This window comes from Rhinatrema bivittatum, chromosome 2 (assembly GCF_901001135.1).
Source record: "Rhinatrema bivittatum chromosome 2, aRhiBiv1.1, whole genome shotgun sequence".
Lineage (NCBI taxonomy): Eukaryota > Metazoa > Chordata > Amphibia > Gymnophiona > Rhinatrematidae > Rhinatrema > Rhinatrema bivittatum.
The window spans coordinates 358,889,125-358,915,677 of NC_042616.1; the positions used below are offsets into that span (position 1 = coordinate 358,889,125).

Below are 26,553 nucleotides of genomic sequence, written 5' to 3' on the forward strand. Positions count from 1 at the left end.
GTTTTTGGGTACTTGCCAGGTTCTTGGTATGTTCTTATGTAATAGGTTAGGAAGGCTCAACCTCTCTTTGCCAAATCAATGCTAACTCTTCCCCATTAAGCCATGTTTACTTTTGTTCTTCACAATAGTTGCAACATTTATCAGGCATAAATCTCATCAGTCTATAGTTACTTGGGTCAACCCTTGAACCCTTTTGGAAAATTGCTGTTACATTTGTTACCCTCCAGTCCTCAGGAAGAGGGAGTCTGCTTCTCAATAATAAATCAGTTATCTGTTGCAGATCTGCAACTTCATATTTGAGTTCCTTTAGAACCTGGGGCAAATACAATCAGGTCCTAGGGATTTGGTATTTGTAATATAAAGATTTAAAACAATGAAAAAAATTACATAAATCTAATCCTGAACATAGCATTGCGGTGGTTGTGTTAAGACTGATAACTTTTCAAGAAACTAAATCAATATATACGTGACTAGCTTGTAGTTCAATTTCTAGCATATCATTTATTTCTAATAATTGTTTGGTATACTTATGAAATTTAAAAGTATAAATTTAGCTTTTGTTTTATATTAAATGAAACTAATGTGCTCAGCTGCACATAGGTTCTTTTGTATCTGCAAAACTGTAAAGTTAGTTTAAAAATTATACAAAAATAAGCATTGTGTATATTTCAATTTCTTTCCAAAATTTCAGTTTTTAAAAAAAAGTTCTCTCGCCACATAGCATGTACATTTCCAGAAACATTTACATTTCTGGGTCTATCTAGTCTGCCCAGTTGAGGTTTATCCACTTTAGGTAAGTGCACATATAAACTCTGAAATACAATCCACACTAAATTCTTCCCTTGCCCATGTCTTCTACCTGAGCTTTCAACTTACTTCTACAGAAAACGGTAGTAGATGACTATATAGCCCGCAAATGCACATTTCCTACTCAGCTTTATATTCCCATCCTTCTGTTCAGAGAACCTCTGTGCTAGATCTATGCTCTTTTGTCCTTGTCTCCACCCACTCCACAGGGAGGCTGTTGCATGCATCCACCATTCTTTGGGGCTGATGCAATAATCTGGGTGTTAAGAAACTGCATTGGATTACAGTGAACATTTTTAATACCTAGATTAAATTTTTTTCAACTCCCGATGCAGAAAGCTAATACTATGCAAATGCATCAGGAGTTAAAAAAAAAAAAAAAAGAAAAGAAAAGAGAAAAAAATGCATTCAATGTAAAACATGCATTTAGCACAAGCCAAATGCACATTTTAACATAGGAGGGGTGGCAGGGCATTGCTGACAGGCCAGTGCATTCCCATTAGACGATGCCAATTATTTATTTAGGATTTATGATTTCTTTCCAAACCAAACTATGATTCGCAGAAAGCAATATATAAAATCTCTCATAAAATCATGAGACAAAATTCAATCACAATACTATTAAAAGAAAATCCTAACAGACAATTTCAAAACTGCTTTCAATAACTGAACATCCTCCCTCTTCATCTACCATTCCTCTGGAACATCAGCTATGGTTTCAGACCTGTTCAGAATCGAATTAGATCTTCCTCTTGTAACATACGTGGAAGTTCATTCCAGCAGTTTGGTAGTGTTGCTGAAAAAGCCCGATTCAGTAATCACACATGCTTAAAAGCCTTCGCTGCTGGAAGCTAGAGTTGAAATCTATGATTTATTTGCAAATTATGAAAGCTAGCCACCCACCTCAAAAGTTCTTCTCGAATGTGGAGGACATAACCCCTTCACTACTCTAAAGGCCAAAATCAGGCAGTTAAATCTACTCTGCTGAGTTATAGGTAGAATTGTTACTGTCTAAATAGTACAGATGTGAATCAGATGCCTGATCGTTTCCGCTTTAGGTTTCGTGTGGCCGTGGGAAAATCTCGTATTCCCATGGAAGACGGGGGTACTGAGGACTCGCCCCATTTGTCGGCTAATTTGTCCAGGTCGCTTTCGAATAGGAGTGTTCCTCTAAAGGGCATTCTCGTGAGCCTCGTCTTAGAGGTTGCGTCGGCTGACCAGCTTCGGAGCCAGAGCTATCTTCTGGCTGCCACTATGGACGAGAGGCTCCTGGCTGAGGTGCGTACCAGGTCTGAGGTCGCATCCGTGAGGAATGATGTTGCCGGGTCTAATGCCTCAATTGGTGTAGTTGCGCCCCTGGCCATAGCCAGGCAAGCACGAGATACCACGGCGCAGCAAGCAGCAATCTGTAAGGTCATAGCTGATACATCTTAAGACTGCTTGAGGATGGATTCCTGCCGTCTGTCACTGGCATCCTTGAGTGAACCTCCTCCTCGACTGGTATGGTAGTGCGCTATGTAAGCAGACCAGGGCGTTGACCTTGGGAAACCTCAGGAGTTCCTTCGTCGCGTGGTCCAAGGAGTAGAGAGCTTCTAGGGCTCGACCTCCCTTAAAGGTGGCCTCTGGCGCATCCCATTCCAGGTCAATCAGTTGTTGTATGGCCTGTAGCATAGGAAAATTGCGTGAGGTCTGGTGGAGCCTGGCCAGGAAGGGGCTCGCCTTAAACTCTGTTGTGTTGCATATGTCCGGGATGGCCAATGCCTTCAGACTCATGGCTACGAGATCTGATAATTCACTTTTGGGAAGAAGCGCATCATGGTGCAATACGGTTCCGTTCCTGGAGGGAGTTCCCCCTCTTCCAGGGGTTCTGATTCCTCCTCCGAATCATCTGTGTCCCCTAGGGAGAGGTATTTGTCCAGGGGAGGCTCATCTGGTGGAGGCCAGGAGGGGCCTGGGCGCTTCCGGACCACTGGCGGGGGTTGTGGTTGTGCCGCTGGTGGCCCTGTCTGTGCATGGATGTAGGATTGCAGCTCAACGAAGAATCCTGCCCAGGTGAAGTTGCCTGGGACCGCATTGGGTCCGACAGCGCTCCCCGAGGGCCCCCACTGTGGAGGGGCCGAGTCTGGAATAGAGAGGTCCGGGGTAATCTCGCTGAAGGATCCGGAGTCCTCTACAGGCTGAGGGGGACCTTGTCTCGGCTCCCCCCGAGCTTCTTCGCATAGCAGGCACAGGGCGAAGGGGGTCACCTCTGGCTGTGCCGCTCTCAGGTGGCATGCCGGACAGAGGACTGGACCTTTAGCTGTCTTGGACGGCGGTGCCATGATTTGCACATTTATCCTGTACAGGTGCGCGTGTTGGGAGGCCTGGTTATGCGTTCTGGGTGCACCTACATTGTGCGCGTAGGAACGGAGATGCGCGCGTGGCTGTGCATGCGGGCCTAGATGTGCACTTGGCACCCCTGAGCGTGCCACTGTGCGCCCGGCCCAGATGCGCACGCCGCTATGTGCACAAGTGCTCTTTGCGCCTGGCTGGCTGCTGTGCGGACGATGCTGCAACGGGGGGGGGGGGAGGCGCCGGCGACCACATGGTAAGATGCCGGCCCCCCCCCAGGGGGTCTCCACGTGGGAGGACCTTCTTGCCGGATCGGTGTCTAGCTCGGACGGGGCTGTTCAACCTGAATGTACAGACGCCAGAGGGATGATCTGTGCGGCTGTCTGAGCCTCAGAGACCGGAGACTTAGAGAAAGTTTTCTACCTTACCTTGTCTCTGCGCTTCCCGGTCCTCTGCCGGGCGGTCTCCGGCTGCAGGGGGAGAGGGAATTACCTTCACCGCCGCGCTCGGTTCTGCACCCGCTGCCTCTCAGCCGCTCCCTTACCCGGGGGCTAAGTCCATGCTGGGACAGAGGCTTACTTCTGAGGGATCTCGGAAATCACCTCAGGAAATCTCGACTGGGGGAGGGACCCTTAGGTATCACCGCAGGAGAATGGGGCTCGTTTTGGAGGTAAGTTTTTCTTTGATTCTTCTTTAAATTTGGAGTTTGGTTTTCTAACGCTGTGCAAGCGTGTTTGAAATCCAGAACTGCTATGGAGATGGAAAAAACGGAGGATCAGAGCCTCGTGCACAGGTATATGTAGTGCTGATGTCAGATTGAAATCTGATCCGTCTCCAACTGCTATCAGGAGCACACTATACCCATTGGTCCTGAGTCCATCTGCTACATGCTACGAAATGGACATTGGAAACACAGTAGCACTAGGATACTGTGTTATATAACAACAGTGTGCATGGCACAGTATCTTTCTATGATGAACTGGTCAACTGCTTCAATTTATGTGACGATGGCATCTAATTATGGAGTTTTGAATCATAAGAAAGGAGAAGGCTGTTTTGATACAAGTCTGACACGACAGTTTGGGGACGTTCAAGGAATGCTATTGGACTTTTAAATAGTTTTGTCACAGGGATTATTTGATGTTAAATGTGTGTGGTCTCTTTATTGTGTGTGATGTATGTTGTTGTTGTCAATAAGGTTTGTGTTATGTTGTATCTTGAACTGTATGTTGGAGAGGTTGTGGAATGGGAGTGTGATTAACACATTAAGAAATGGATTTATTGTTTATGAGTGAAATGAAAAAGTACATAGGTTTTTAGAAAATGGAGAAATTACTTACCTGATAATTTAGTTTTCCTTAGTATAGACAGATGGACTCAGGACCAATGGGTATAGTGTACTCCTGTTAGCAGTTGGAGACGGATCAGATTTCAATCTGACGTCAGCCCCTAGTACATATACCCCTGCAGGAAGTGCAGTATTCTCCTCGAAAAGCATTGTGGATATATGTGTAACTGACTGATTAACTTAATAACTTGGTTAACTTGAATAACTTCATAACTTGGTTAACGTTATAACTTGATTAATTTGAACTGGTCGATTGACTATAGCTGGAGACCGCCAGTGTACTCAACCGGAAAGCGTCGACACCCGGTAGGGTGGGTGCCTTAGGTGAATGAAGACATGGCTTACCCTTGAATCATTCGAAATTCCATGCGTAACTGCAGCCAAGAGTGGGATGCTGAGTCCATCTGTCTACACTAAGGAAAACAAAATTATCAGGTAAGTAATTTCTCCATTTCCTAGTGTGTAGCAGATGGACTCAGGACCAATGGGATGTATAAAAGCTACTCTCCAAGCGGGTGGGAGGCTGCCTGTGACCCACTTAGTACTGCTCTTGTAAATGCCGTATCCTCCCGGGCCTGAACATCCAGACGGTAGAATCTGGAGAAGGTATGGATGGAGGACCATGTCGCCGCCTTGCAGATCTCAGCAGGTGACAGCATTCTAGTTTCTGCCCAGGATACTGCCTGGGCTCTGGTAGAATGGGCCTTGACCTGTAGAGGCGGTGGCGTGCCCGCTTCTACGTAGGCCTCCTTGATGACTTCCTTGACCCAGCGGATTATGGTCGCCCGCGAGGCCGCTTCCCCGTCTCTTCCCGCTGTGAAGGACGAAAAGGTGGTCCGTTTTTCGTATGGTTTCCGAGATTTCCAGGTATCTGGATAGAAGTCTGCCGGTGTTGAGGTGACGTAGACTTCGAGCTTCTTCTGGATTTTTCAGGTCATCCGGTGATGGTAGCGAGATGGTTTGGTTCAGGTGAAAGTGAGATACCACTTTGGGGAGAAACGAAGGAACCGTGCGTAGCTGTATGGCCCCCGGGTTGAGCCTGAGGAACGGCTCACGGCAGGATAGCGCTTGTAGTTCTGAAATGCGGCGGGCTGAGCAAACTGCAAGTAGGAAGACTGTCTTTAAAGTTAATAGGCGGAGGGAGAGACCTCGGAGAGGTCTGAAGGAGATTCCTGCTAGGAAATCCAGGACCAAGTTGAGATTCCACAGAGGTACAGGCCACTTTAGTAAGAGAGAATTGAGCTAGATCCTCGTAGAGGATCGGTCCTTGTTGGAGCAGGTCTCTGTGTGGAGGTAGTGGTAGGGGGTTCCCTGCCAATAGTCTTCTCATGTCGGTGTACCACGGTCTTCTTGGCCAGTCCGGGGCCACCAGAAGAACTAGGCCCCTGTGTAGCTGTATCTTGTGAATGCACTGATTAGGGGCCATGGTGGAAAGCGTATAGTAGGGTCCACTGAGGCCAGGTCTGTACCAGGGCATCGATCCCCTGGGACTGAGGTTCCGCCTGCGATTGAAGTACCTGGGTACTTGGGCGCTGGATCGGTTTGCCAGAAGGTCCATGTCCGGTGTCCCCCACCGGTTCACTCTCATTTGGAATGCTGCGGATGACAGCTTCCATTCTCCTGGGTCTAGACTTTCCCTGCTGAGGTAGGCCGCCGTGATGTTGTCTTTCCCGGCGATGTGGACGGCCGCGATTTCTTGGAGGATTACTTCCGCCCATATCATTAGGGGGTCTATTTCCAGAGACACCTGTTGGCTTCTGGTTCCCCCCTGTCAGTTGATGTAGGCCACTGTTGTGGCGTTGTCCGACATTACTCTGACCGCTTTGTCTCAAAGTCTGTGAGCAAACCGCAGACAGGCTAGTCTGACTGCCCGCGCTTCTAGGCGATTGATGTTCCATCCCGCCTCTTCTGCGTTCCACTACCCTTGGGCGGTTAATTCCTCGCAGTGTGCTCCCCATCCTCATAGACTGGCATCTGTGGTGAGTAGGGTCCAGGTTGGGGAGGATAGTCTTGACCCCCCCGACTCATGTGGCTGGCCTGCAGCCACCACCGTAGTTGGGTCCGAACACTGCCTGGGAGTGATAGATGTACGGTGTAGTTCTGGGACTATGGGGTCCACTGTGATAGAGGTGAGCGCTGTAGGGGCCTCATGTGGGCTCGTGCCCATGGAACCACTTCCAGTGTGGACGCCATCAGCCCAAGGACTTGCAGGTAATCCCATGCTGTGCGACGAGGGTCGTTTAGTAAAGTTTGCAACCGGTTCCACAGTTTTGATCTCCTTGTGGGGGTCAGGCTGACCTTGTTTTCTTTGGTGTCGAATCGGACTCCTATGTACTCCAACGACTGTGAGGGCTGTAGGAAACATTTGTTTGTATTGACCACCCATCTTAGGCTCTCCAGTAGCGTTATGATTCTGCTGGTTGCTTGGTGGCTTTCCTCCGGTGACGTTGCCCTGATCAGCCAATCGTCTAGGTAAGGGTGTACGAGGATTCCTTCCTTCCTCAGAGTTACCACCACTACTACTATTACCTTGGTGAATGGCCAGAGTGCTGTGGCTAATCCAAAGGGTAATGCCCGGAACTGGTAGTGACAGTCCAGGACTTTGAAGCGTAAGTAGCGCTGGTGTTCCTGATGAATTGGGGTGTGTAGGTAGGCCTCTGAAAGATCCACGGATGTGAGAAACTCTCCTGGTTGTATCGCCCTTATTACGGAGCTTAGGGTTTCCATGCGGAAGCGGGGAATCCTCAGGTGGCGGTTGACCGACTTGAGGTCCAGGATGGGCCTGAATGTTCCCTCTTTCTTGGGGACGATAAAATAAATGGAATAATGTCCAGTATTTATTTCTTGTGGAGGTACTGGGGTTATGGCCTCGAGGGCCAGTAGTCTGGACAGTGTAGCTTCCACAGCCGCCCTCTTGGAGAGGTCGTGGCAGGGAGACTCCACGAACTTTTCCGGAGGGGTTCGTAGAAAATCCAGATTAGTACCCCTCCTGAATGATGGCTAGGACCCACTTGTCCGAAGTTATCTCGACCCATCTGCGGTAGAATAGGGCTAGTCTGCCCCCTATGGCTTCTTCCCTTGGACGGTCAGCTGAATCTCATTGTGGGGTACGGCTGGGGCCTGTACCCGAGCTGGTTCCCCTCTTGGTGTGTTTGTGCCAAAAGGACTGGTTCCTGCCTGTAGGGCGGGGCGCTTGATAGTTGCCCCTGTAAGGATTGAAGCGCTGTGAACTTCTACCCCTGGAGGACCTGGGGAAGGTTCGCTGGTTTCTCTTCGTCTTAACCTCCAGCAGGCGTGGCAATGGGGACTCGCCCCATTTCTCTAGTTCGTTGCCGAACAGGAGGGATCCTTTGAAGGGCATCCTTGTGAGGCGCGTTTTGGAAGATGTGTCGGCCGACCAGCTTCGGAGCCAGAGTTGTCTCCTGGCCGCCACCGCCAATGACACTCCTCTGGCCGCTCTGCGCACAAGGTCGGAGTTAGCGTCCGCGAGGAATGATACTGCTGGTTCCATGAATTCTCCCGGGGTGTTGTTCCTGGTTTGTGATAAGCAGGCATGTGTCACCACGGTGCAGCAGGCCGCAATTTGTAGAGACATAGCGGCTACATCGAATGACTGTTTGAGGATGGATTCCAGATGCCGGTCATGTACATCCTTTAGCGCTGCTCCTCCCTCCACTGGGATAGTGGTGCGCTTAGAAACCGCGCAGACCATGGCATCAACTCTTGGGCATGCAAGCAGATCTTTGGTTGCCAGGTCCAGGGGGTATATGGTTGCCAAAGCTCGTCCCCCTTTGAATGTGGACTCCGGAGCATTCCATTCCAGGTCAATTAGCTGTTGAGCAGCTTGTAACAGGGGGAAGTGGCAGGAGAACTGGCGAAGGCCCTCCAGCAGGGGATTCAGCTTAGGTTCCCCCGAAGTACCTGGGCCCGGGATAGCGAGCTCCGCCAGGCATTGGTTGACCAGGTCCGGGAGCTCGTCCTTTGTGAAGAAGCGTCTCATGGTTCAGTGAGGCTCTGTCCCCAGGGGGAGCTCCCCCTCTTCTAGGGGTTCGGCTTCCTCTTCAGAGATGTCCGTGTCCCCATAGGTGGGTCTTCTGGGTAGTGGAAGCCTGTGCCTAGGTCTTGAAGGGCCTGGGACATAAGGGTCCTCTGGTGGAGCCTGTGGTTGATCAGCCAGAGGTTCAGTTTGCATTTGAACAAAGGCATGAATCCCTTTGAAGAGCTCCACCCATGAGATAGACGCTGGTTCCAAGCTGAGGGGCGCTGGATCCCTGGGGGTCCCCGTCTGTGGGCATGTCCCACTGGGATTTGCTAGGTCCGGGGTGCCCCCTGAGAAGCTAGTATTGGGTCCTGGGTGGGACTGGCCCTGAACTGGATCTCCCAGGACCTCCTCATACTGAGTGCACATGGCATCGGCCTCCTCGCTTTGTGCGGCTCTGATGTGGCATGCTGGGCAGAGGCCTTGAGCCTTAACCCCTGTTTCTGGTGGTGCCATGGTTATCGGCACGTAAACTCTTATGTGCTCCGGTGCGACTAAGATGTGCGTGTGAGTTGCGCGCGCAGCTGTCGTAGATATGCGCACAGCTCGGTAGGTGTGCAGGGCACGCATATCCTTGTGCGCGCAACTTATGCGCACAAGAGTTATGTGCGTAAGTCTATGCGCACATGTGCTTTGTGCGCCTAGCTAGGTTTTGTGCGCTCGGCCGAACGGAGCGGCAAATAGGGCCAAGATGGCGACGGCGAGCACGCGGGCAATATGGCAACCCCCCTCGAAGGGTCTCCACGTGGGTAGACCCTTGGAAATAGCCGGGGTCTGGCCCTGCTAGGGCGGATCAACCCGATGGCACTGATCCCGGTCGGTGACCTGTGCTCCTCCTCGATCCTTGGAGACCGGATTCAAGCAGAAGATTTCTACCTTACCTTGTCTTCGGCGCTTCTCGGTTTCGTCCCGGGCGGGCTCCGGCTGCGGGGGGAGAGGGCAAATACCTTCACCACCCGCTCGAGGGTGCACCCGCTGCCTCTCAGCTGTGCCCGAGGATCGGGGGCTAGGTCCTCGCCGCGATTCGGCCGCCGGACCAAGGCTCACCTCTGAGGGACCACGGAAATCACCGCAAGAATCTCAACTGGGGAAGGGACCCAAGGGTATCACCGCAGGAGAGCGGGGCTCGTCTTCAGGTAGGTTTTTCCTTTAAATTTTGGTTTTCTTCTTTGAATTTGGTTCTAATGCTGTGAGCACGTGCAGATAGTCGCTAACTGCTATGGAGAAGGAAAATACTTAAGAGCTGCACTTCCTGCAGGGGTATATGTACTAGGGGCTGACGTCAGATTGAAATCTGATCCGTCTCCAACTGCTAACAGGAGTATACTATACCCATTGGTCCTGTGTACATCTGCTACATGCTAGGAAATAATGAATTAATAAATAGGTTATAGATATAGACTATCTTTTGTGGTGTTATGTATTAGCTTTGTGATATAGACAGTTCTGAGCGGTTTTGGTTGTCATGGTGTGGGTCACATCAAATAATTCAATACAAATCAATCCTAATTCAGTGAAAGCCTTATATTGAAGACAAGCATTTCATTTCTCCAGTGAGTTTCTAACTCAACCTACCACCGCATCCCTGTTTGTCACCTCTCATCCTTGCAATTACATATGCCTTCTTAGTCAGCATGACTTTGAAATGTCCCTCTAGTAATAAAAGTTGTTGTTCAGAAATAAGGCCTGCACACTGTGTATGACTGATCTGCGATTCTTTTCTTTCCTAGCTCAGTTCTTGAGTAATTAAAGTAACACTTAGGTTGCAAGCTTTTCATAGCATTTGCTGTAAAAAGTACCCCAATATAGTGTGCTACATAAATACTAAAATAAAACTATAAAATTAGGATTAATCCTTCCGTACAGTAAATCTGAGAGTTAACTGGCACCATTTAGTCAGTTATACTAATATTTTCTCTCAAAGAACTCTAGACATATTAAATTTTTTCATGCAGTTTAAAGTATGAATTTTAGCCAGATACAAGTCTGAGTTGGTTATCACAGTGCAGATACAAACAGGAAACTGAGGTTTCTACTTTTCAAATAAATATTTTGATAGAGATCACTTTGTAAGAGGTTATGCTATCAAAGCAACTATTTGCAATTTCTAGCATTTGGAACAGAAAAACAGCAAGTTACAGTACCTTGAGTACCAACAATCTCCATGTGAAGATGAGCAAGTCCACTAGCTGTAGATAAAGCTAGTTTTATCATTCCTTCAACAGTAACTGTATACCGGTTTAGGTAATCAAACAGGGATCCATGTTCATGATAATCCGACACTAGCCACAACTGAGTCCAAGTACCATTATCTGAAAATTAAACATAAAGTGCTGTACTAAACAAAAATTCACAAAAGCTTATCTACCTCATAACTTGGAGATCTGTGTTGACCTTTAAACAATTCCTTAACATAAATGCTGCTGCCTGTCTACTTCATGAGGCAAATTGAGAGATCATGTTTTACAATGCTTGCTAAGTTGCCTTAGTTACCTGTAGCACAGTGTATTCAATTTAAAATTTTGAGACTTGTTTTTAAATCGGTTAAGGGCGAAGTACAATCATATTGGTTTTAAGCAGTTTAAAAGAATTTTTAAATAAAATAAACTTTCTGAACAAGGTTTTGCTGAAATAATGCCCATCAATCCAAAATCTGATCACCTATCTAAAAATCTTTTCTACTAAAAATATTCTTTCAGCAATTTTAATGAGACACGCTTTCTTTCTTCACCAGTATGGTTCTTTCCTCTTGTTCCTTATACATTTACATATTTGTGGGCCTATAAACTCAGCAGTCCCTTCTCAACATGGCTTTTATTGTGACCCTAACAGAGCCACTCCTCTCTCCCTTTTACCTATCTTTTCCTTTCTGAAAATAATATATCCTGGTATATTCACTTCCCAGTCTGAATTCTCAGGCAAGTTGGTGAGATGTCCACTTCTATCTAAAGAGGAGGATAGGTGGGTTCTGTGAACAGGTTTAAGTTGCACTCAGGAATTTTAAGTGCTCTCACCTTCTCCTTGCACTCTTATTCTCTTCAGTTTTTGCTCTCTCCTACCATTTCTGTTTCCCATTTTGCTCTTCCCCTTCCCCCTTTGCATCCTATTCTCATCTCCTCTTTTGCTCTCACACTTATGCTTCTTCCCATTGCATGCACTCCTTTTTTAATCTCTTTGCTCCCTTCCTGTTTCCTTCATACCTCTTTATAAAATTTTTACACTACCTTTCTTAGGCGTAGTCCAACCAAAGCAGTTTACAAAGCATGGAAATAATACAGTCAATAGCAATACAACACAACTCTGGGGCAATTTTTAAGTAGCTTACAATACTGAAAATTGTGTGCGCACTTTTGTACATGTAAACAGTGTAGCCAATTTTCAAAGGAGAACTAGCCAGGTAGTTTCCCTTACAAAAAAGCTCACAAGGCATGCACATACTAAGTGCCCATTTATATTGCAATAACTACTTGTGTGGGCAGTAGAAGGATAAAACACATGCCATTTATTCCCCCCAACCAAAACACACATCCAGGAACACCTCTTTTTAACCAGGCTAAAAATGTTGGGAAAGCCTGCACATATTTTTAGCTGCTCTGAGGAAGATCATTTTTACCCAAAGCATTCTGCTTATTTATCCATCTAGATCACTCTGAACATTGTCCCACTTTATTTCCTTCCCCCTGCCCTCTCTTTTGCTCTCACTCCAAACCCTCCTTCTCTCCTTTTTTTTCTTTTCTTTGCTCTTGCTCCCCCACACACCCCCTTTCATAATTTACTGGATTTCATTACTGTGGGATATATTCAAAGCCCCTAGTTTTCTAGGATCCTATTGACACAGAATTGTTTATTGCCAAACTCTCCTTTTAATGCTGTCATGTAACGTAACACACACACACACACACACACACACACACACCCAAACAAATAACTGATCAGGTTCTGGTAAATTTCGAGTGAATAACTCCAGTACCGTACTCAGCTGGCCTTCATGAAGTTTGAACCTGACCAATCCTCACTAAGACAATTTTTATGCCACTGGATGGATTAACAGCATAAGTGCATTTCAGACATGTAGAAAAGCAATAAAAACGGAAAAAAAGGCTGGCCTATGTGGGAGAACTGAGCTCATTCTAAACCTGGCTTCTGTTCCTTAGGCTGGCCAGAGATGCTGTGGTTACAGGCTTCACAGTTCCTGAGATGAGGAAGAGGGTGATTCAGCCATTAATAGTGACATCAGCAGACAGGTTCTAGGTGTATATGTCCCAGCCAAGAAGCTGTCATTGCAATGGATGCAGTGGTTATAAGGAGGATCCTCCACGTCCCCTGGGGTAGTTGGCCAATGTCAAGGCCAATTCAATCCAATAGAGGGCAGTTCTAACTGAGCTAGAAGCCCCAAGAGGTACGAGGAAACTGCTGGGTCACTCCCCCCCACCCCAAAAACAAAAATGAAGCATTCAAAAATGTTTTTTCAGTAGGGTAGTAAGTGCTGCTCCACGCAAGTGCTATTTATTTACAGTGTTTATAATACCATCTGTTCCAAAGGCCCTAGGCGGTATACATAAAACATTCATAATAAATTATAGACGTAATAGGTTACTTCCTATGCTTCAAAGGCAAGAGGAAATGTGGAAAAAAAGGATTTGCATTCACAAATAAGTGGGGGAGTAGCTTGCTTGTTGCAGCGGTTACTACCCCAAACCAAATAAGCTTGATACTTCACTTTCAATGCATATCCAGTGTAGCTCTCTACTTCAACAGCAGGGGGGAATGAAGAAAAGAGGATTTGTTGTTATGGGTAAGCAGTGTTTGGGTGGATTCTTGGGTACTGTGGCAGATGACCACGCCCACAGGGAGGAGCCCTGTAAGGCGCCACAGTACTGGGCTAAACGCAGACGCACAAACACAGAGCTTAGTTCTTTTATTAAACAGCTTGAGGTGTACCACCAGAAGTGGCAGTAGTGAGAGTCTGGATATAGCAGTCTCAGGACCCTTGGCAGAGGGGACCCTTCTCACCCCGTTGGTAAAGTGGGATTCCGGTGCAGGTTTCCCAGCAAGGCAGTACTGAGGATGAGATAGACAGAGTTAGATTATTCACTAGATGGTTGCGGTTGGTATGCGATTCCACCAGGTTGAAGAAGTTAGGTAGCGGCACTGAGGCAGGGAGAGCAGGCCCTCGAAGAGCGAGTACCTGATCCCTGAAGGCACCTGAAATAAAGCAGAGGGCCCCCGAGGAGCGGGTACCCAGGTTAGCAATACCCCAAAGGGCAGAGAGAGAACTTCCAGCGGCAGCACTGAAGCGGCAGAGTAGCTTAGAACCGGCCGAAACCAATCATAAGAACATAAGAAAATGCCATACTGGGTCAGACCAAGGGTCCATCAAGCCCAGCATCCTGTTTCCAACAGTGGCCAATCCAGGCCATAAAAACCTGGCAAGTACCCGTGCCACGGGGGAAAAGCTTATAGCAGCTTGCCCTCCGGCCACTCCAGCATGAAGGCATTGATGCCCAAGGACATTGAATCTCTCCTGTGACTTGAGACGTGAGGAACCTTCACACTGCGAGAAGTCGCCAGCAGGTCCAGAAACAGAAGACCCCCAACAATCCACTATTAACCGAAATGCCTCGTTTGACAACTTCCATTCTTCTGCATCCAGACTTTCGACTGAGAAAGTCAGCTCTTACAATATCTTTTCCTGAAATGTGCAATGCTGAGATCTCCTGAAGATGCACTTCCACCCATTCCATAAATTGGGCTATTTCCTGCGACACTTGCTGGCTCTTGGTTCCTCCCTGCCAACTGATGTAAGCCCCTGTCATTGCATTGTCTGACATTATCAGGACCGCTTGACTCTAATCATTTGCCAAACCGCAAGCATGCCAATCAGACCGCACTGGCTTCTAGCCAATTGATGTTCCATAGAGACTCTTCTGCACTCCAGCGCCCTTGTGCTATCATCTCTTGATCATGAGTTATCCAACCATGGAGGCTCACTTCTATCGGGAGTACAAACTAGTCTGGTAATCTTAGGGAAACCCCCTTTCTTACATGATCCGCTTCCAACCACCACTGCAGGTGAGTGCAGACCTCCTTCGGTAGGTGAAGCTGAAATCGAATAGCGCTGAGACTGTGGGCTCCAACAAGATAGCAGAGTGCACTGAAGAGAATGCAGATGCTCCCCACCCACGGCATCACCTCCAGGATTGCCACCATCAATCCGAGCACCTGTAGATAGATCACATTGTCAGGCATATTGTGTTTGTCAATAGATAACACCTGCGCCATCAGCTTCTGAATGTGGCCCTCTAGCAGGAACAACCTGCCCCGTTTCATGTTGAACCGAAAACAAAGATACTCTAGCAACTGTGATGGTTGAAGATTGCTCTTGGGAGGGTTCACCACACAACCTAGCTTCTGCAAAAGGAGATCACCTTGCACGAAACACAGAGGCTCTCTTCCAGACTCCTGGCCCGAATCAGCCAGTCGTCCAAGTTTGGGTGTACCAAGATCCCATCCTCTCTCAACTCCACCGCCACCACCAAAACTTTGGAAAAGGTTCTGGGTGCAGTGGCCAAACCAAAAGGTAGCACTCGAAACTGATGCCCCAAAACCGCGAAACGCAGGACATCGTTGATGTTCTAAGCCGGATGGGAATTCGCAGGTACGCCTCAGTCAAATCCAGAGTTGTCAGAAACTCCAACTGTACTGCCATTATCACTGAGCTCAAGGTTTCCATGTGAAAAAGAGTTACGTGCAAATGACTGTTGTCCCCCTTGAGATCCAGGATGGGGCGAAAAAAGCCCTCCTTCTTGGGCAGCACAAAATAAATGGAATGTTGGCCTATATTTTTTTGAGATGCGGGCACTGGAACCACAGCCCACAGACTGAGGAGTTTTGACAACATACACTCCACTGCCTGTCTTTTCTGTGGAGAGTTGAAGGGAGACACCATGAAAACATCCCAAGGAACACAGTGAAACTCTAGCGCAGAGCCATCTCATATCACCTGCAGAACCCACTGGTCTGGGCGACAAAGTGGATTAGAAGCCAAGGAATGTCCGAATAGAAACTTTTATTTATGGAGACGTATTCTTTTTAAGATGAGCCCGACTCAGGCCGAAATTTCGCCCCCTCATTGAGGCTGCCTCAGGGGCTAAATACACAAACTACATACATAACTAAACAATACAGGACATATAAAATCATAGCTTGAAATCATAATTCACTAATACATATATTTTTATTATCTTATGCACATCTTTTCAGACCATCCAAAACATTTTGTTATGAGTCTGAACTCAGTTAATCATGTTCTCTTTTTTGGTCCCACTTATTTCTTCTGTTTTATGTGACTAAAGTTTTCCTTTCCTTTATATGTTACCATTATATATGTATTAGTGAATTATGATTTCAAACTATGATTTCCTGTGTCCTGTATTGTTTAGTTATGTTATTTGTGTATTTTAGCCCGAGGCAGCCCCAATGTGGGGGTGAAACTCGGCCTGAGTAGGGCTCATCTTAAAAAGAATACGTCACCATAAATAAAAGTTTCTAATCGGACATTCCTTGGCTTCTAATCCACTTTGTTGCCCTCATGGCTTTTTTTTTTTTTTTTTTTTTTAGATAGCCTACCCTCCTGCTTTGTTGAACCCACTGGTTTGACATGATTTCGATCCACCTCTGATAAGAGAGAGAGATGACCCCCTATCTCCTGTTCATGGGGATGGCTCAGTACACCTTCATTGGCAGGCTCGTGGTGGGGGGGGGGGGGCCTCCACTACCAGAGCGTGTGCCCAGTCTGGTCTCCCAAGGACAAAAGGACTGAGATCAAGCCTTCTGGAAAGGCCGCTTCTCTGTAGGGTCGAAAACATTTGGATTCCCTAATATGACCTCTCATGCCGAAGGAGTGTGGCATTCATTTCTTATCCTCTGGCAATCGAGGAACTTGGGACTCACCTCACTTATTGGCTATTTTCTCCAATTCGCTCACAAACAAGAGTGAGCCTTTAAAGGGCAACTTTGTAAGGTTAGACTTGGAGGTTGCATTGGCCAACCAATTTCTCAGCCATATCTGATGCCTGGCCACTATTACTGAAGCCACACCTCTGGCCAAAGTGCAGACTAAGATCACAGCCCACATCTGCCAAAAAGACGGCTCCTGGTTCCATCACTGCCCTGAATTCACACCAGATTCATCAACTTCCTGAAAAAGAAGTAAACAAGAGCGAGCCACCAGGAAACAACAAGAAACTATCTGCAAATTCATTGTCATTGCTTCAAATGCCTGCTTTATGATGGCCTCAATTCTCCTATCCTGCGCATCCTTCAAGGCCGCTCCCCTTTCTATGGGGAAAGTCGTCGGCTTGCCAACTGCACACACAAGCACATCCACTTTCGGAAGGCGCAATTGCTCTCCCGCAGCTGGATCCAGGGGGTTCAGTCCTTCCAAGACTCATCCCCCTTTGAAATTAGCTTCCAGCATGCCCCATTCAATTCTTGAATGACCTTCATAATAAGGAAAAAACATGAGGCTTTATGCAAAGAAATCAAAATGGGATCTTTCTTTGGCTCAGACATGGATTCAGCCCCAGGTACTTCCAGCATCTTCAGTGTCTGGGAAATCAGAACCAGTAACTCATCTCTATGAAAGACAACACAGTTCTAATATGGCTCCAATCCCGGAGAAATTTCCCTATCCTCCAGGCAGTAAGAATCGGCTTAATCATCCATGTCTTCTGAGTCCCTATCAGGAAGACCGGCAGCAGATCTAGGCGTACTCTGACGCTTACCCTCAAACACCAGGCATGAGGGATTTCGTCGCCTGCAACCCTGACCTGTTAAGATTGGCCGGGGCGAAGAACTGTGCTTGAAGAAAAGACTGCAGTACTTGAAAAAAAATTCTACCCAAGGAAAGATCCATGCCAAAATCAGGGGGCATCTGTCCTGTGCCCACTGAACTGCCTTCCTCCACTGATGAACCAGTTAGGGAGCCCCAAAGTCAGGCGACCCTTCTGGCAGCTCTTTTCCCAGTCCCGCATCAGGCTGGGAAGAACCGGGATTAGTAAAATCAGATGAAGGCAATTCCACCTGAACCTCCAATAGCGCTGACACAAGTTAGAGGGAATGCCAAGCTGAGGTGCCTGAATATGAAAAACAGCACAGAGGGTAAGTCGCTTAGGTTTCTTTGCTATAGGCACCATCATTCTGTCAGTACGCTCTAACAGGCATCTGATAAGTGTGTGCGCCCAGCTGTATACGTGTTATAAAAATATTAGGCACTCACTGTACCTCGATGAGCGTCCAAAACTGAACTTGAATGAGGCTGTTCAAATTGTATGCGTAGATAAGCGCATGCATGTGAACGCCCAGATAGACTACCTTAATCAACTGGTTGCCCAACCAGGCATCCAACTAGGCACCCAACTATGTGCACAAACTGGGCACACAACAGGATGCATAGCTAGACGTACTACACAAATCAACGGAACTGAAGAGGGCAACCTAACGTGCAGGAATAAAATGTGCTAAATGCCACCGCAGCCTACCATGTGGCGAACAAGAAAAGCCTGAGAGTGGGGCGTAGCCAAAAGGCTGCGCAACCCGCCAGGCTGCCCTCGTCCCCTAAGTTCCCCCGGAGGTGGGAACAAACATCAGATTGGCACTCCGAGCACAGAGGGGAAGTATTCACTACAAAACTACCCTCTCCTCTTGTTTGATTTTTTTTCCTTACCTGAGCTCAGCTCATCTCAGCTAAGCAAGGTCTGAGACCAGCTGCAGGAGGAGAGGGCATATACCTTCACCGCCATGCTTGGCTTCCTCCACCTGCTTGCCTTTCAGTTGTGGGTTTTGTTTTTTGTTTGTTTTTTTTTAAATAGTTAAATCTATGCTGGTTGAAAACCAGCTACTGGATCAAGGCACTTATCTGAGGGAGGAATCCAAATATATCTCAGGAATTCTCGACGGAGGGGACCATAAGGTTTCACCACAGGAGAACAGGGCAAATACATTTCCTTCTTTTTCTCCTTTTAAAACTTTAAGCAATCCCCAATAGGCAGATGTGCATCCACTATCTGCTGGAGATGAAGAATACAGACAGGCTGATGTCAGTGCAGGGATATATATACCTTGACATCAGCTTTACTCCATTTCTATCTGCTGGTAGAGTTGCATAATCCACTGGTTCTGGATCCATTTGTCTGAACATTAAGAAAATGTGTTTTTATTGGCCCACCAGGACTGTGTAGGTGTCTCCAAGATCTATCTCACTTGATATTATCCGCAATACATGATAACAGCCACTGATGCACGTTAAAAAAAAAAACCAACTTTTTTCCAGGCTACTGCAAATCAAATAGGCGTTATTTCAGACATTAAATCCAGCTTTTGCATACTCTTATTTACATACTAACATGCGGTGCAATAGATTCAACAGCTAAGCTATTCTTGATTGGACAAAGTCCCTTGAGAACAAAGAGGGTTGAGACATGCTCCCCAGCTCTCACTGGAACGAAAATGTTGACCTCAGAAGAGATTGGAAAGAGAGTCTACCACCGCCATTAATGAACAAGAAGTCTGTATATCCAATGTCCTGCAGGACATTGGATATAAATGCTGATTCCAATGAAGTCTCAAATGCCATTAAGTGTTTCTCATTTGTAGATCAGCAAAGAGTGTGACTTGGACAATGGCTGCCATGTGTCCCAAGCCTCCACACCACAGGTAGTGGGACCCGGGTCATAGTTGCAGCAGTCAATTGTCATTTCTTGAGGCTCGTTCCCTCAGTGGAACAAACTGCATGGGCTCTGGAGTGGTGTTCTCTTCAAATCCGAAGGAAGAATTCTGAAAGAATGGGCGGAACCACCCCAGCTCCCTCTCTTTTCTCCTTGGCATTCTCCGAAATGTATATAGATTTGAATGCACATGTTAAATCTACCAAAGAGGAAGGGGGTTCTTTCTGGCCAATTTGTCCTTGATCTGTTCTGGCAGGCCCAGGCGGAACGGATGCCATAGCGGTTCTTCACCCCATCACACTTCTGCCTGCAACTGGCAAATGAGACTCATATGAGAGACACCTGTAACAGGAGCCCATCTCCTGTTACAGGTGTATTAGGCCCCTCCATGACCATATTAGAAAACATCTTTTTAAATTCCAGCAGAAATTAATTTCACGTGGTACTTGGGTCCTGCTCCATCAGGCATCCCTCTTAAATAATGTTATCACCCAATGTGCTTTTTTACTTTATCTGTAAAGTATTCCATGTACAGCTTAACATGGAGGTTACACTGATGCAGGAAACCTCTAAGGCCTTCCCTATCCCTTTCAAATTGTTCAGGGGCAAGTTAGGAACTGGGCTACTTTTCCTCAGTATAGCCTCTAAATGTTGGTACTTCTGCTCATAAAGTGTGTGCAACCTTTCCAGCTGCTGACTTTTTTCCTGCCAAGATTTGGTACTGTGCTTGCAGGCACTGCACTTGTAGTAGCAGAAACTGAAGCTACTGTTGAGATTCTAATGTCTGATTTATTTTCTTTTTGTTAATAATCTGCTTTTTATATTTCCAGATTACATTCAGATGTAGTCATCTTTAACTTGCAAGGCAAAAAACTGCTTTTATTACAGCATCTCTTCAATGGTGATTAAAGTCTTCTTCTCACTCCGTATCACACTGGAATCTTCAAAGGGTACTGTCACAGGATGTGGTTCTATCTATTCAATCAACTTTACATCTGGTTGCATAACCAGAAGAAAAAGGGGAAAGAAAACCAAGCTCAGCCGAGCTTTAACTGCCTGACTATAGTTTCCCTTTACCTACCAGTAATAACATTTAAAAAAACACTTTCAGTTGCTGGATCTCCCAAATCGACTGGCTCAAGCTATCAGGGTCTGGTTTTAAATTCTAAGCAACAGGCACACCTTATACTTTAACTCAAATTTTCAAAGCAGACTTAAAGTTTGCACATACTTTATTGAAAGCTATTATAAATTACCCTCATGTGCCACCATACCCTTTTGGCAGTCTGCAATTTTGTTTTATACCAACTTCTCCATCTTTTTTTGGGCTTTGAATTGGCACTGCTTTACACTTTAATTGCTCACCTCTTTAAAAGAGCAGTTTTGATGTACGTTAAGATTCCATGTATTGACCAAACCTCTCTATTATCAATGTTATATACTGTAGTGCTACCAGATGAACAGAGCACTTTACAGACACAGCGTGCAGGGTCTGTATTTTCATCACATTTAACCATATTAATTCTACCCCTGGTATTTCTCCATTCCTTTCATTGCTGGAACTCCTGCCATCTCCCCACATTTTTTTGGTGCTATGAGTCTTAGCCAAATACATCACCTAGACGTTTACAACCAAGCTCAGGAACTAAACCAGAGGTCTCCCACACTGCAGCATGCAATATTGCTACTAAATCTGTGGGCTGGCCACCCCAGAGTCAAATTTTTAAAAAAGTTAGATATTAACCTATTGATAGCAAACACATTTTTTTTAACACACGACAGAAAAAGATTAAAACAGTATTACAGACATCTCTGAAGAAATGTTTATCTGCTAAGTCTTATTTACAATTCACAATTATTGTATTAAATTTGTTTTACTAACAAGGTTGAACTTTGAGGTAGATTACATTACATAAAACAGAAAATAAAATAAATATTGCTAACCTTTATTGTCTGCTGCAATAAATCCAAGAATGTTTTCATGTCGCAGCATCACAGTCTGATAAATCTCTGCCTCACGAAACCAGGAACGTTCCTCTCTTGAAGAAAATATTTTCACTGCAACTTCCTCACCTCTCCACTTCCCCCGCCAAACCTCACCAAAGCGACCTTTCCAATACTTTCTTGCAAAACAATGGTCCTTGCAATTGTCCTTTGAACAAGCAATGGTAAACCTAGAAAAATGATTCAAAAATAATAAAAGACAAATATGGAACTCTATGTGAGAAGTCTGTTAAGAGATACTTATTAAATGTGTTGGTTCCACTTTTTTTTTTTTTTGGTCAGATTTAACTTAGCATTTTCTTACTAAACCACCTTTGCAAAAGAAATCAAGAGCCACTTCTCTCACGTTTACAACATTTTATGATTCTATACAAAAGCAATTCACGGGACTTGAAACATTTTGTCATTTTAAGTAAAGTAATCTTTAAACAGAGGTGGCTAATATGTTCTAAAAATATGTGCCATTACCTGATCCAGACCCAGAAGTTGTCATATCAAAAATTAAATCTTTTAATGTAGTTCCCTCTGAAATGAAAGGCCGATCTAATGAAGGATCTTCTTCATTGGGGACACGATGGTGAATGACTGTGCGATTATGGCAGATATATAGCGTCAACATTAGCAAAATGCAAACAAAACAGACCGGTCCAGCAATAACAGCTGCCAATTCCACAGGTCCTAAATTGGAAGGTTGTCTTGGAGGTAGCTCTGAATAGAGATAAAAAGTTGTTAGTGATGTCTATTTTCATAACAGCTCTTTTAACAAAGGCTTATTTTTTATGCCATTTCTTTGAAATAATCTTTTCCCTCATTCATTGCCCCAGAATGTTTAGACAGCTTTAAACTGATTAGCTAGCCATCAAGCTTAAAAAATGTGACTCTTTCGAGAGCTTAATTCCCTTCATCGCCTGAATATATTGTTCCTTTTACAGATTACCGTATTTTTCGCTCCATAAGACGCACTTTTTTTCCCCAAAAAATGGGGAGAAAATGTGGGTGCGTCTTATGGAGCGAATGTAGCAGCTCTCCTCTCGCGCGCCGTCCCCCGCCTCCTCCCAACTCCGCCCAATCAGCATGGTGGTGTAGGCGTGTGTATTCTGCCGGCGGAACTTGAGCTCCCTGCCGGTCTGCTGTTCCCGCGGTGCATCTTGCTGCGAGGGTCGCCGCGGCGCAGGTCAGACATCACCTGTTTGACCTGCATGGGCTACAGAGGCCCCTCCAGTTCAAACAGATCCCTGCCGGTCTGCTGTTCCCGCGGTGCAGCTTGCTGCGAGGGTCGCCGCGGCGCAGGTCAGACATCACCTGTTTGACCTGCATGGGCTACGGAGGCCCCTCCAGTTCAAACAGATTCCCTGCCGGTCTGCTGTTCCCGCGGTGCAGCTTGCTGCGAGGGTCGCCGCGGCGCAGGTCAGACATCACCTGTTTGACCTGCATGGGCTATGGAGGCCCTTCCAGTTCAGATGGCTGGCATTTGACCTGCGCCGCGGCGACCCTCGCAGCAAGCTGCACCGCGGGAACAGCAGACCGGCAGGGATCTGTTTGAACTGGAGGGGCCTCCGTAGCCCACGCGGTTCAAACAGGTGATGACTGACCTGCGCCGCGGCGACCCTCGCAGTGAGATGCACCCGGAAACCGGCGGGGAGCTCGGGCTCTGCCGTCGGAGGCTCTCACTTGCAGTCCAAAGTAAGAACTTCACTCGTTGTGGTTTGGATGTATTGGAGGGTCATGGGGGTGGTATACTGCCTGGGATGGAGGACACATGACACAGACCAGCAAATAGAATTACTGCCTGTGCTGATTAAGTGACTACCTGTTGAAATATTAGGAGCAATTGCTCTCCTAATCAATGTAATATAGCCCTGACTATTTATTATTGAACTCTGGAGCAGTCATGAAAGTTTAAAATAACTGGTGTGAGAGAGATGTGTATGAGGGAGAGTCTGAGTGTGTGATTGTCTGTGGGTATGTGTATATGTGAAGAGAGCTAGTGAATGTGAAAGAGCCTATGTATGTATGTGAGGGACAGAAAACCAGTGAGTGTGAGTACCTATGTGGATGTTCTCTGCCTTACTATAAAAAAACAAAACAAAAAAAAAATCCCACGGACGGCCACCAGGGGGGAGAGCCCATCATGGGGACAGAATTTTTTTTTTCTTAATTTTCCTCCTCTAAATCCTAGGTGCGTCCTATGGTCAGGTGCGTCTTATAGTGCGAAAAATACGGTAAGTGATGAAGGGAGTTTAGCTCTCTCTAACTAGTTGACACTGTACTGTAGATTAACATGGCAACTACAATATTTTGAGGTCCAAATGCTTATACAATTATTTTTAAGTTTTAAAAATAAAACTGCATCACCAAATATGTGTTAAAAACATGCAACTGTTGCTTACTGACTTTTGTTTCACAACAGACTCTCTATTACAACATCAGATAGCAACTTATTTATCCTTCCCTTGCTAAAAAATAAGTTTTGTTACCTGTTAACAAGGCTCTCTGTAGACTGCAAGATTAAACAGCCATTGTGGTCAGTGAAGAGGCTGAAAGGTTTTTCTCCTTGTGCTACTGGAATTTGAATTGTGATTTTGCATTGTGGCTAAGTATTCTGCTTATTACTTTCAAGTTTTGTGGAAAGCTTCTGTGAATAATTCCTGTCTGTGTTTCATTTCTTGTTAGTAAGATATTATTCTAGTAAGTTAATTTGCTGTTTAGTTGCTCTGCCATAAGGTTAAGAAAAAAAACAAAACACAAAAAAGCACTCCAGCTTTTAATCTGTAATATCTCTCTCTTTTGAAGTTAGCTGGCATAAATAATCTGGTCAAATTTTTATATTGGGGCATAAAGTCTGTTTTAAAGCAATTGATCAAAAAGGACAGATACACTTCCAGAAGTGACCTCATCTAACTGGATTGGGTGTGTCAGACCTTGGGGGAGGTAAAGTTAGTGAGAAGGAGAGCCATTGTGGTCAGTGAAGAGGCTGGAGTATATTTTTGGTCTGGTTCTTTGCTAATTCGTTTGCTTTAAGATTCAGTATACCTGCATTTCTCTTATTGTAGAGCTATCTTTATAATCTGTTTAATATTGGCACATAAGTACTGAGAGATCATTTAATAGATAGAGGACTATTATTGCTCCAGGAAGTGCCCTGCTTTACCCAGCTTGTCCCAGGTTTATTTTTATTTATTTATTTATTAACTTTTATTTACCGACATTCGTGAAGCACATCATGCCGGTTTACAAAGAACTCAGGTGGGAGATACAGGGAAACAATATTTATTTATTTATTTATTTATTTAAAGTCTCTTATATACCGATGTTCGTATGCACATCGCATCGGTTCACAAAGAACAAAAGCTTTTGGGCGGAGCCCTTACATATAACAGCAGAATATAAATAACTTTCGGGCGGGGGCCCTTACATGTAACCATAAGAATACATTAAACAGGGGGGGGGGTAAAATACTGGTTAGGCGATGCAGTATTCCAAAAATTAAATGGATACAATCAACTATATACAAAAATAGGTGAGTACAAAGTACAAAATCAGCAGGCATTCTTAGTCATACATCGATAAGGCACTCCTGGTCAGTTACTTGACTTGTTACACGCTTGTTGTTGGTGATGTTTCTGCGTGGGATGGGGGGAAAGTGGGTAAGCTTGAAGAAACAAGCCAGGTTTTGAGGTTCTTTTTGAATTTAGGAGTAGAGGTCTCAATGCGGAGTTTCAGGCGGTAAGGAGTTCCATATAGTGGGGCCAGCTAGGGAAAATGCTCTGCTCATGGTAGAGGAGAGTTTGATAGATTTGATAGATTGTTTACAGAGGGTTCCTTGTAGGGCTGGGCGAGTAGGTCTATTCGATGTGCGGGGGAGGAGAGGGGGGTTGATCCAATTAAGGTTATCATTCAACAGACTTTTATGGATGCTTTGTAGAGTATTCAGGAGGGTATTGGGAGCCAGTGTAGCTCGATAAGTGTGGGGGTAATGTGGTCTCTTTTTCTAGAGTTAGTCAAAATACGAGCTGCGGCGTTTTGCAAAAGTTGTAAAGGTTTAGTATGCGTTGAGGGGATGCCAAGGAGGAGTGCGTTGCAGTAGTCTATTTTAGACAGGATAATAGACTGAAGAACTGTGCGAAAGTCGGAAAAGTGAAGTAATGGTCTAAGTTTTTTTATCGTTTGAAGCTTAAAGTAGCAGTCCTTTATGATAGAGTTAATGAATGGTTTGAAAGTGAGATGATTATCAATGAGTACACCTAGGTTGCGAGTGTGTGCAGAGAAAGATGTAGATGCGTGAGAGGGTGGGATAGCTGGGAGCAGGTGCTTATTAGAGATGATTAGAAGTTCAGTTTTGTTGGGATTTAGTGCCAAGTGCATGTCTGTGAAGAGTTGGTTAATGGCTGAGAGGCATGATTCCCAGTTTTGTAGGGCAGTTTGAAGGGAGTCAGAAAAGGGGAAGAGAATTTGCACATCGTCTGCATAGATGAAGTGCTTGATGTGAAGTTTTGAGAGGAGGGTGGTAAGGGGAAGCATGTAGATATTAAAGAGGGTGGAGGAGAGGGAAGAGCCCTAGGGAACACCTTGGGGGAGACTAATGGGTTCAGATTCATTGTTATCCACTAGGACAGTGAAGAAGCGATTTTGGAGATAGGATTGTATCCAGGATAGTGCGATTCCAGAAATCCCAATGCTACTGAGGATGTTGAGGAGGATAGAGTGGTTGACAGTGTCAAACGCAGCAGAAATGTCTAGCATGGCAATCAGATAGGAGGATCCTGAGTCGGTTCCTCTGATAAGAGTGTCAGAGAGAGAGAGTAGCAGGGTTTCGGTACTTAAATGCTTCCTGAAACCATGTTGGGTAGATGGTAGAATGTTATGTTGTTCAAGGTGGAGAGAGAGGCGAGAGTTAACTAGTTTTTCAAGAATTTTGGCGAGTAGGGGCAGGTTGGAGACTGGTCTGTAGTTGGACAGTGTGGCAGGATCAAGATTAGGTTTTTTGAGGAGCGGTTTTACTACTGCTTGTTTGAGGAAATTAGGAACTGTGCCTTGCTCTAGGGAGCAGTTGAAAATGTTGGATAGGGGTTTGGCAATAACTTTGGGTATAGATAGGAGAAGCTTAGAGTATATAACAATATAATATAATATAACAATGAAACATTATAACAAAGTGAACAAATAAAACATTACAAAAAAGAAACAGGTTAAACTGTTACAAAAAAGAAACAGGTTAAACTGTTTGACTCCCTCCCACCCTCCCCCTCTACCCACCCACCCCTGGGGCTTGTTTTCTAATAAAGACTGCCTAACTT

The 26,553-nt window shown here is 45.7% G+C and overlaps 1 protein-coding gene across 1 annotated transcript in view; it reads right to left on the bottom strand.

Annotated features, from left to right (window-relative positions):
• Positions 1 to 21,961, bottom strand: part of LOC115084709 (TGF-beta receptor type-1-like) — a 52,865-nt gene extending 30,904 nt beyond the window's left edge. Inside the window, 4 exon segments of the mRNA XM_029589933.1 lie at positions 10,670 to 10,837; positions 21,197 to 21,385; positions 21,388 to 21,426; positions 21,725 to 21,961. Of these exon segments, the coding sequence (XP_029445793.1) occupies positions 10,670 to 10,837; positions 21,197 to 21,385; positions 21,388 to 21,426; positions 21,725 to 21,875 (547 nt within the window). The 5' untranslated portion in view covers positions 21,876 to 21,961.
• Positions 21,962 to 26,553: the final 4,592 nt, after the last annotated feature.